This window comes from Botryllus schlosseri, chromosome 8 (genome assembly GCF_051294905.1).
Source record: "Botryllus schlosseri isolate E-star chromosome 8, Bs_hap1, whole genome shotgun sequence".
NCBI classification, from domain to species: Eukaryota; Metazoa; Chordata; class Ascidiacea; order Stolidobranchia; family Styelidae; genus Botryllus; species Botryllus schlosseri.
The window spans coordinates 3,374,381-3,386,575 of record NC_137243.1 but is presented as its reverse complement, the minus strand read 5'-3'; the positions used below and the strand labels follow the sequence as shown (position 1 = coordinate 3,386,575).

At 40.5% G+C, this 12,195-nt stretch overlaps 1 protein-coding gene across 1 annotated transcript; it reads left to right on the top strand.

Annotated features, from left to right (window-relative positions):
- Nucleotides 1-9,259: 9,259 nt before the first annotated feature.
- On the top strand, nt 9,260-12,028 carry LOC145445311 (cuticlin-6-like). The gene is made up of 3 exons (XM_080323504.1): nt 9,260-10,757; nt 11,047-11,210; nt 11,446-12,028. Exons 2-3 carry the CDS (start codon nt 11,091-11,093, stop codon nt 11,614-11,616), a joined length of 291 nt encoding a protein of 96 aa, XP_080179630.1. The 5' UTR covers nt 9,260-10,757; nt 11,047-11,090; the 3' UTR covers nt 11,617-12,028.
- The last annotated feature ends 167 nt before the right edge of the window (nt 12,029-12,195 follow it).

Below are 12,195 nucleotides of genomic sequence, written 5' to 3'. Positions count from 1 at the left end.
CGGGCGCACAATGTAAGTAATGCAGTGCTTTTCAACCTTTTGAGCTCCATGCGCACTATTTTTGTAAAATAAATTTCATTCGCACAAACTAACCGGGAATTGTTATACAAAAAGAAGATAAAGATACTTAACAACATTTTGTTCAGATGTCCAACAAATTGGCTACTATTATGTAGCTTAAGCTATCACGTGTCTCATTAAAAAGGCAACCTTTTCCGCTCGTTTTGATTTCAACTATTTCACTAAAACCCTTCTCGGCCAAACCAGTTGTTGGTTTTTGTACAGGAACGTCTACTAGTGCCTGGATAGCCAGGTCTTAAATTCTGTTCTGCACTCTTATCCCAAATACAACGTATTTTTCGCGAGTGAAAACGCTTGCTGGCAGAAATCGTTTTTGAGAGCTGACACAAAGGGTCCCGGAGGCTCCAGTTTGTCGAAAGGGTGAAAAACCTACATGTTTGTGTTGAGGCTTTTGCCTCATGTATGGGAAAATAAGGTCCAAAACGATCAATGAGAGTAGGCACATTAGAGTTCGCTACCTTGTGATACGTTGCTCCAAATTGTGTTCTTTTTTATTCTCGATTTCCCATTTTCTGTCTCGCGAGTATTTGAGAAGAGCAAATGAACTCACGATACTGTGTGTTCGACACTTCATAACATTTTAATAACCTTAAAGCATCTTTTTAGACTACTACCAAAATCTGAGTTTTTGTGGCATCTCGCGACCCGAGCCTCACCCATGCCTCGAAATGAATGAGTCTCATAGGCCTGAACTCGCTCAGTGCCCACCCCTACACTAGTTCACCTCAACGGCCTTCGTCCATGTTTTCCAGAAAAAAAACTGTGGACAAATATTATCATGAATTCAAACGAAAGGTCGGCAGATTCTCATGATCAAGTCATATTTCTGTGTGTCTCGCTTATTGGCTAAGGCTACAGTGCCCAACACAGTGACCTTGGATATGTAAAAACTATCGCAGGATTTTTTGCAATAAATTCAACTAATATTACATACATATTAAGAGATAGCTCTGCCCCGCGTCGACCCAAAATTATACCCTTTGCGGTCAATACTTTAATAACCCTTCAAGGGGTAAAATTTTCGTGACAGTCACATGCAAATGTGATGGTATCTACTATACTATCCCCGTGCCTCGCGCTTATCGAAGAGTTATCGCGAAATTATGATGATTGTTTAGCGAAAGAAAGCAGAAAGTCAATTTGACGTCATTTTTCCAGCCTGTCGCAGGCTCAGACGGGCTGATATACTGTATGTCTGCCACTACACCAGCTCCCAAACCAGGCTTTTGGTTACGTAGTAATTATAGTGCGAAAATATTAATTCACTATGGCTTGTGAGAGCTGCGATTTGTGATGAGTCGTAAGTTAAACAAGTTTAACAATTGCGTCGCAACTACGCCCTTCAATTTCATACTAGGTTTATTTGAATTATTCCACGTCTGAAAAATTAACAACTATTCAAGATTTTCATTCGCGCCACCTTCGTCATTCTCACTGTAATGTTTTTCATTCGCACGAGTGCGAACCGTCACAAAGGTTGAAAAGCACTGAAGTAATATATTACATGTGTAGTGATTTTGTAATGTAGAAGACTTGTTTTCGTGACTCACTGAAAATTAGCGGTCTGCCGAAGGCTTGTAGACTCGCGTAGGGCAGACATTGGCATTTTACGGCCCGCGGGCCAGATACGGACCGCGAAAAGTGGCTTCGAATTTTGAATTATACATTTGAATGTGTACTAAAAACATGGGCTGTATATAAATTGAACCGGAACTGCGTTTACGTTGAAGGCTGTTCAGTGTTTATTTGTTCACCGTGGTTACGTAGCGTAATCTAGATTCAAAAGAAAGTCGATATAACATTGGCTAATTTAAGTCGGGATTATGACATGAACACGCAGTCACTCGGCTGAGGCTACGAGAAGACGAATTCAGAAAACCTGCCAGCGAATTACCAAAACAACAGGACGATTTTACCCAACTAAAACACTTCTCGGGATAGTGACCAAGCTGTAACATCCCATACATTTTGGTGTCTTAATAGAAGGACGTGTCTAGGGGTTGGTGTGATTAAAAATTGAGTTAACAATGTTTCTTGTTTGCCGTTGTTTTGAATATAATTACGTGGGATAAATATTATTTTTGTACTTTAACTTCCTAATTGCCTAATAGTAACACATCCACCCAGAAGCCTGTGTTAACATCGTAATTCAGTGCTTTCAATTTAAAAATTATTAGAAATTAAGACACCGCAGAATATAATGCAAACATTTGACAAGCTCAACCAAAACGTTAAGCGGGAATGACGGTGGCGCGTTGGCACAAATATCAGTAGTATCATGCAGCGGAACGTTCTTGTGCCAACGCGCTTTACGGCGGTAAGCTACCACCACCACCACCAGTCCCACGTAATGTTTTCGTTGAACTTTTGCAGGCCGCAACCTGTTCCGTTGAATTTAGCTTTACCGATGTTATGTATATTTCCGAATATTGTCCGGTGATTTCATTTCAACGATTTATAAGATCATGGTGGTTTCCAAGCTAATCCAAGCTAGTCTTCTTTTTGATATTCTTGCGACTACAGTTAAATGTGCAAAAGTCTTGGAGCTACACTTCAACATGATGACATAAACTATAACGTAACTATTGACTGTTTTACCAGGAATTATATTGTGGGGATTTCCTTTTATCCGAAGGCTGTATTGGCGTTCTTCCGCGCGTGCAATGTTTGTCGTACGGTACACCATATAAAAGGTAGGTTGCAGTTTGAGTGCCACACAAGAAAAGGTCGATAAGTTGCGACTTTACATTACAATACAGGCTATGTGTCGACAGTGCCTTCATTTTAATTACTACTACTAAAGTTTTTGTTCAACGACAGACCTAATAACTTTAGAAAAAAACACAATGCTAGCTGGTGTGATATTGCTGTCGATTGGGATCGAGATACAAGGTGATTATGTATTTTTGCAACTATATTTCGCATATCGAATAACAATGGGAACCCAGAATCTATAGTATTGTTGAATCCGAAACTAAGGGGTGACCCTATGTGCACGTAATCGCAGCTTATGGGGGGCTCCGCCCCCAGACCCCCCTTGCACACATCCCTCCACCTTCTATTTCTTTTTGCACCATATTACGTCACAAGTGTGATTACAAACCAAATCGCCTAAAACCTGCAGGAATTAACATTTCCTAGTAGTAAAATCGGTCATTTGCAGTGAAACCAAGTATATGGGACTTTTCTAACAAATGCAGAGATTTGATGAATAACCCATCGCTATACGGTATCATCTTCTTGATGAGTACACTGATTATCGCGGTGTTTCGTGAAACGATAACGTTTGAAAAAAGTACGTAAACCAAGAAGGGGGGCTCTTCAAAAACGGTGTGGCCCCGGGCGACCGTCCATCTCGCTCACCCCAAAAGCCACCACTGCTATGTTGGATTGAATAGTGTATACGCAACATCTCACACTACACTTTTGACAAATAAAGATGAGAAGAGCGATGAATATCGCCAATCAATTTGTGAGATCGTGAACAACAAGGAAATATTTCCCTAATTCATAAATAATTTTTGTCGGTGTGCTTTTTTCATGCACGGGTACGCGTTGAGGCCGATTATTTTCAGCCGGAGGTGCGTCAGTTTGTCCCGCAATATCAACGCCAGACTGGGGAGTGGTGTCCTGTTCGGACGAAAACAACTTTGGCAGCAATTGCAGCTTATCCTGCAAGGCGTACTCTGATCTAGCAGGAACTACAAATACATCGAGACGTCATGCGGATTTGACGGATTGTGGTCGACCGCTACGGAATTTGAGTGTGTTCGTAAGTCGAAATATTTGTAATCAATAATCCGTCAGTTATCATAATGGATTCGGTAGGCATCAAATATAGGCCCGTTCGATGATCACAGCAGTTACGTATATACATCTCTGCAAACTACAAGCAAGGCTCATAGATCGGCTATCACTGATATTATTGTTATTATTATTACACACAGACACAACACTGGTGCTTTTAGCCTGTTTAAGGCTTTGTGCTCCACGACATGACAATTTTGTACAGCTCAATTCATTTCTTCAGGTCTTGCACTCTCAGGCAGTCTCTTTCAGACGTGCTCCATCGGTTCTTTTGCTGCCGACTCAATGCCGGCTGCTCGGCTCAATGAAATTTCCGGGTTTTTCAAGTCACTGCAATTGCAGTCAGGTCGGCGATGAGGAGCCCATATAACTTCCGACACATATAAGTTAGTTCTAACCGGGATTCGAACCGCTATGGAATTTGAGTGTGTTCGCAAGTCTAAATATTTGTAATCAGTAATCCGTCTGTTTTAATAATGGATTCGGTAGGCATCAAATATACGCCCGTCCATGATCAATGATCATAGAAGTTACGTATTTATCATTGTGCAAACTACAAGCATCGCTCATAGATCGGCTATCACTGATATTATTCATATACAGTATTCGTAAATTTACGAATTTTACGCAGCCAATGCATCGGGACACCAGACGGACCCAGACTGTTTCATACATCCCCGACATGCGAACGCGATACAGACTTCGTAGCAGTAACGCGCAAAATTTGCTCACGTTTTGCTTTTACGCATATAGCCAGGCCGTGTTATTTTTGGCATTTCAGGAGCCAGATGCCAAAACTGCCAAAAATAAAAATTTGAAAATGCCAAAAATAAGCAATTTTTGGCACATGCCAAAAATAACACGGCCTGCCAAATAGTGTATTTCGTTCATGGTGTTGTGTAAACAGGACCGCGTTACAAGCTAGAAGAGCGTTTGTGAATAGCAGGTTTCTTAATCTGGGTCCAACCCACCCATTAGGGGTGAAAGCATAGTGTCCTAAATGGTGTGGGCACTGCGAGATTGAACGGCTGACTGCATTTGGTTTACGTCATACTTTCCATTTGTCCGAAGGCAATTTTACGACCATTTTTGACAGGCTTGTCGAGCGCTAAATTTGATAAAACGGGTATCAATGAGAAGCTGCCGCAGTACTGATTATTAAAATATAAACTATATTCTGTTCATGGAACTGGAACCCCCAAAATCAACCACGAATTTTGCATTGTGATCGAGTTGAACATTGTGAAGCAACAAACTGTCTGGCTATTTCTGAGCTGAATAGTCTCGTTTTTCCAGACAGTCTTGTTGCGTAAATGTTCCTAAACAAGCTAACCTTCCCAGGACTCTTCCATGCGAGTTGGTAATATTAAAGCCACCTGAAGTGACAAAAGTCCCCCGAAAATATATCAGTAGACTGAAGGAGAAAAGATAGTCGGGCTACTAAATAGAATGTGTTGAGAGACAACACAGGAAACTCCTGGAAAAGGATCGGGAAGAAAATTCTTTCCGCGATGAGATCGATGGCACTGGCGAAGTGATCGCTTTTCATGATGCATGGATGCCGGTTCGGCCCTCCAAAGATTTTGAAGCTCTGAAAACCTTTTGTGGATGACTGGCAACATTTTTTCCCTCAACGGGTACCGTTGAAGCCGATATTTCCCAGATTCGCTGGGCGAGAAACGAATTTAGGAGAAACTTAGCTGACCTGAGTTTGGAAGCACTGTTACATTGCAAATGATTTCAGTCTATTCAACCGCTGTAACAATCAGCTGTTGAGCGTGTTTGTTAGGCTTTTCTTTCTTTTTTTGCTTATAAGCACCGATTCCGATGGATACTGCATATTCTGTGGTTTCGTTTGATATTATCAACCCATGAAATCGTTAGGTTTTTTCTTCTTATTATTGTTTCTTAGCACTGATTATACGTGGATGCTGCACGTTTTGTGGTGTCTCTTGACAAACTAGCCCAAATAAAGCGTTTTTGCGACTAATTCGTGTCTTAAACTATCTATTTAGAGGACGATGCCAAAACTGCCAAAAATAAAAATCGAAAAATGCCAAAAATAAGTTATTTTTGGCAGTTTTGGCATGTGCCAAAAATAACACGGCCTGCATATAGCGGATCTTTGCCAGCCGCCGAGGGATGCTCTACGACACGGCGTCGTGTCGTGCACCAGATCCAACTACGTCAATTCCCTGTGTAATTTTACTTGCACCGAACCAGGCTACTCTCTATACTTCCGAGGCTTTTCCACCAACAAGTGCGAATCATCTAAAGAGTGGAGTCATCCAGCGCCATGCTGCACTCGTAAGCGGACGACGCAATCGATAATAATAGATTGTGAGGAAATGGCAATGCTATTATTGCGCAGGACCTTGCCCGCCGCACGCGAAGATGGACGTCGTCGTTGTGCTGGATTCGTCGTCATCGATGGGTGCTGAAAATTGGATGATTGCCACGTGGTTCCTCCGCAACATCATCGCGCAAGTTTCCTATCGAGTATTACTGTTGATCGCATGTAATTGTCGTTGCGTCACGCGATATTGAGACCGTACGACATGTATTTTTCTATATGTTTCGACATATCCAAATGAGTTGCCACAGCGGATCAATCTCTTATGCATAACCTTTTTGTCATAACGTCCCCCTGCAGTGTTTCTCAACCGCGAGTCCGCGGACTCAAATGAGTCCGTGAAAGGGCGTGGATGAGTTCACGAGCACAAGGATTTTAGGTAACTTAATCGGCACACACGTCGACACATTGTCAACGTGGCATTTCCCTGTGTGTTTTCGATGCATCGACGCTAGTCTCATAGTGAATTTGTTATTTTAGGGGATTAATATTGATAAAACCTCAAGCAAGGATCATCGATCAAAATTTGGAGGTCTGTTTTCTACCACGGACATAGTTTAAGCTTCAGAAAGTCGAAAATATATGATAATGTCAAAATTTTCAATGTTTTCGTCCACTTCCGGATGATGATTCCGGAACATGTCATTGACGAACTAGCGGGGCTCGTGCACTTTCGGACCAAACTCACTACATACTTACGGAGAAATAGCGTTTTGGTCCGAAAGTGCATGAGCCCCGTCCTAGAACGGTTACGTTGAATTTAGATTTGAGAATTAGGCTTCCGCCGTGATGCGCGATTCGCAAAATACCGCTTTTGTTAGTAAGCAGTTTCCATTCATCTGGTTGTTTATAATAGACAATGCAAAAGAATCCCTTTATATCATGGCATTAACCCCCCCCCCCCCACAAAAAAAAAGTTCAGAAACAGCTTTCCTCGATTCCGATAAAATGTGACAGTATATGGAAACTGGAGAAAAAGAATTAGCATGATAAGTACAGGCGGAGATTAATGATGATAAATACTTTCAAGTTATCATGATAAGCACTTTTTTCTTTGGAAAAGCAGGCATTCTGTATCTTTTAATGTTTCAAAACAAGTTCAAAGGGCCACATATTTGGGTCACGTGCCGGAGGGAACAATTCTCTTCTACATAATATACCAACAATACACTGTTTATTGTTTGCAAACCTTTACGTTTTACGAAACAACAGTGTGCTGTCACAAAATGCATAAACCGATTAAGTCTGCAAGACAGATCTATAAAGATAGATAACTTATATGGAACTAAATTAGGTACGGAGCTACTAATCACAATCTTTAAACGAACAGTGGTATATAAAGATGATAACTGCTACCGACTAAAAATAGTTGCATCCACATATACGTTTATGGGTCGAAAAGAGGTCCCGACCTAAAGAAAATAGAGAACCACAGGATTCAAGTTCACCAAAAACTCAGTTATTCTGTTCTACAACAACCCAGGTTTGATCATTATAGATGATTTCGAAAACAATATTTGATCTGTTGCTGTTGTACGCTCACCGTAATGTCACTAACGAAAGCCGAAATTTGATTAATTTATGAAAATGAGAAAATACATACCGAATAATTCTGACGTGATAGAGAAATGCTTACCACAGAATCCGATTCAGCATCCTAATATTAGCATAAATCAATCATTAAAATTTTTGAGGCAATTTTTTTTTGAAATTTGCAGACCAGTGTAATTTTATGGGTCGAAAAGAGCTTATGATTGAACGAAGATAGAGAATCCTTGGATTCAAGTTCACCGAAAACTCACTCATTCGGTACTACAACCACCCAGGTTTCATGATAGATTATTTCAATAACATTATTTAATCTGTTGCTCTTGTATGCTAAACCTCGATGTCATTAACGAAAGCTGTAATTCGATTAATTTATGAAAATGAGAAAAATTCATACAGAAAAAATCTGACGTGACACAGGAATTCTGAGCACAGAATCGGATTCAGCAACCTTAAATTAGCCTCTATCAATCATTAAAATTTTTGGCGTAAAATTTATTTCGAAATTTGTAGACCATCAGTGTTATCAGTAGAACTTGAGATATATAACTTTACAGACCTTACTAGACTCGCCCGTACCAACCGGTTAAAATGGCTAAAAGAAAGCAAGTTTTTGCATACAATGATGAATACTTAAAGCTTGGATTTACTTCGATTGAGGTGAATGGCGAAGTGAGGCCGCAGTGTGTGCTGTGCTCAACAGTCTTAGCTCAAACAGCTCTTTAAATAACACGAAACTATGTCGGCACCTAGAATCATACCATAAAAATTTTGTTAACAAATCTCTTGAAGTATTTAAAGAAAAAGAGCATCAGGTGAAGCGAAGTCGCATTGATCGCCTAACTGCTTGGGGAGGAATAATATATTCTCACCTTCAGGCAATGCGTGCTTCTTTTGCGGTTGTAGGGATAATCGCTGGTGGAAAAGCACCTTACACTGCTGGAGAAAATTTGATTAAACCAGCATCTGTTGAAATGGCCAGGATAATGTGTGGTGATGCTGTTGCTAACAAACTGGCAATGGTTCCTTTGTCAAACGACACCATGAAGCGGCGTATCGAAGATCTCTCAAGAAATCTTCTGCAACAAACAATCGCTGCCATAAGATGCTGTAAAAGATTTAGTTTGCAACTGGATGAGACAACTGATATCGGAAGTGATGCACAGCTCATGGTGTTTGTGCGATAGTTTGACACAAATGATTTCGTTGAGCAGTTTCTGTTTTGCCGTCCACTTGCTAAAAATACCGCGGGAGAAGAAATATTTAATAAAGTGGATTTGTTCTTTGAAGAACATCAACTTGAGTGGTCTAATTGCGTGTCTGTTTGTGCCGAGTGCCGACGGTGCTCCATTCGTGACGGGAAGTATAAGAAAGACTTCATGAGTTTTGTGAAAAAGAAAGCAATAACATTTCGGTTGTTCATTGTCTTCTTCACATAGAAAATTTGGCAACAAGAGAAATACAAAAAAATCTTGCTATAGTTTTCAAGAGATTGTATCTGTGGTAAATTATATTAAATCTCGTCCTTTGAACACTCGCTTATTTCGTGCTTTGTGTGACGAAATGGGAGCGGAATTCAGTGGGCTCCTGTTTCATTCAACTGTTCGTTGGTTGTCATTGTCACGAGGAAAGGTGCTTGAGAGAGTGGCTATACTCACAAAGAGGAAACCCATGTCTTTCTAAAAGAGCAAAGCCATATACTTGCCGATCGCTTTCGTGATGATGAATGGATTGCGAAGTTGCTATTTTTGGCTGGTGTTTTCTGCCATGTAAACCAACTGAACAGTTCTATGCAAGGAAAAGAGAAACTATTATTTGATATTTTGGAAAGTATTGATGCATTCAAAGGTAAAATAAAGCTGTGGGTGCATCGAGTGAAAAGTGGGAAGTTAGCTGCTTTCCCAGGATTGAACTTATTTGTAGAAGAGACAGAGATCAATTTGGACGTCATCCTCGCCATCTTTCTTGAGCACCTCAACATATTTCTTTCTGAATTTGATCGTTATATTCCTTCTAACGATTATTGCAAGATCTTTAATTGGGTTCGGAATCCTTTTCGGGTGACAGCGCAAGAAGTTCATTCAGATATGGACTGCATTGCTGAAAAATTGCATGAATTTCAAAGCCGACAAATGTGGAAAGACAAGTATAACAAGGTTTCTTTGACTCAATTTTGGGCAAATGTGTAGTCGATGGAGCCTAGTCTTTCAGATATTTGCGAGCAAGCTGCAAAAACTCTGTTGCAATTTCCAAACACGTACCTGTGCGACTCTGGATTTTCAACTCTGACGATGATCAAAACGAAGTATCGTAAAAGACTTCAACCAGAAGATGACATCAGATGTGAATTGACTACCATAATTCTGGAATTAGTTCAACTTGTCAAGCAAGTTCAAGGAGAAAGATCCCATTGACTGTGTGTTGAGTGAAAAGCAGTGATGACTTTTTTCGTTGATACCGCATTAAACTCTTTAGAATTGAAATATAAAAAAAAACATTTTTCGTTAATATATAGTTTGAGTCCGCGGCTGTATAGGCGAGCTTGAAAATAGTCCGTGGGTTAAAAAGGTTGAGAACCGCTGCCGCGATATCCTACTGATATCTCTCTTCATTTTACCGCGTAGTTGCATTTTAAATATCTTCTCGTCGTTATAGTCCCCACTTCTTCGATCTTAGATGCCCATGCCCAATGCCCATATACCATACATGAGCCAGGCTTGCCTAGCATTTCATTATTATTATTATTATTACTACTGAGACGTGCTAAATGAGACTATTTAATATTATTCTATACTAAAAAAAATCGACATATTCAGATCTTTCTCAATTTCCGAAGACACCGGTCACTTCGCCTTCATCCGTTACCACAAAGCCGTCGACAGCCTACATCAAATTCTACTGAACGATTTCCCCGACAACAAAGAGAGTCTTCTGAATGCATTCGACAGATTGCCATACGACGGAAGTGGTAAGTTGGGTGTTTTATTGTAGCCTATGGGCCTACTTGTATGTACGTTGTTCTTCTGATTTAGGATTGTGAAATCTTTAGATGTTTTATTTCTGTGCCAACTAAAATGTTGGGAAATAGGCTGTCACTGATGGCTACAATTCGACATCAGTCGACGTAACTTGACTAACTTCTCTATTGCTAGAGCCGTGACGGACTGGAGTGTCCTGTCGACGTAACAATTTCTCAGAAACTGCATCAAATTATATCGTCGAAAACGTATTACAATAATGTCGTTGTTGCGTTATAGGAACAAATACCGGTCAAGCTATATCATATGCCGGCGACGTTCTCATGACCCCAGAAAATGGCGACCGTGCCGATGCCCCGAATTTGTTGATCGTACTCACTGACGGAAAGTCCCAGGATGACGTCTTTAAGCCGTCCCAGGATCTTAGGCGAAGAGGAGTCACTGTAAGCGGTTTGGATTTATCTCACAATATACGAGGGGCGTTGGTATCCATTATCAATATTATTTTATGCTATTGTTCAGTAATTTCACTTCAGAGATTTGTAAGATCGATGATAGTTTCCAAGCTAATCCGGGCGCATCTGCAAAGTGTCGTATTTTTAGTTTTTTTCGAATCTGATCAAAATAGCTTATCGTAATGCCTATTGTTGCTATCTCCTTCTAAACTCTTCTTTGCAGACCTATGCCGTTGGTATGAATCCACGCAAGGGAAGCCTTGATGGAAATCAACTCCTACAAATTGCCGGAGACCCGGGACGTGTCATGATCGCTGACGGTTTCGGACCCCTACACACCACCTTTGCGCTCCTCATCACAGACAGAGTCTGCGGCGACCCGTGCGAAACGTAGATGCTAGCTAGCTTCGCTAAGAAATATTAGCTCATGTATTTTTCTGTTTGGAATTGGTTATATTCTAGGAATACATTGGATTTCTACATGATTACTCAAATAAAGAAAAACTAGCGTTTATTTGTTTCATCTGCAGTGCCAGTGTCGTCTGCTAACATGAGGAGTTATCAGAAGTCATCAAGTCATTCAGGGAAGGTGGGAACCCCTGAAATGTTCAGGTTCGTGTGAAAGCGAACCTCTTTGAAAGGTGTGAACGCACACGAACGTGAATACGAACCTATGACGTCACGTCACGTCATATTGCTAATTCCAGCCCTACATTTCCGTAAAGGTAAAGTAATATAATATGTACACGATACTTAGCGACCAATCAGGCCACACTATATACTAGGAAGATACCTTTCAAGACTATATATAGTTATATGTGAAAGCTAAGACGACTCTGTACACAAAACACAATAAATTTCCACAATAAACATTTAGAGACATTCAGTAGCAGAGGCTAGCAAACAGAGAAGTCGCAGTTCTTTTAAAAGAAACCGAACAATCGAAATGAAGTAAGTTGTTTTAACGGGACTT

What these genes read in the sequence shown, in the direction of transcription:
- LOC145445311 (XM_080323504.1), top strand. Translation starts at nt 11,091, where the DNA reads ATGACCCCAGAAAATGGCGACCGTGCCGATGCCCCGAATTTGTTGATC. An exon ending in TTAGGCGAAGAGGAGTCACT is followed by an intron (nt 11,211 to 11,445) that starts GTAAGCGGTTTG and finishes TCTTCTTTGCAG; the next exon opens with ACCTATGCCGTTGGTATGAA.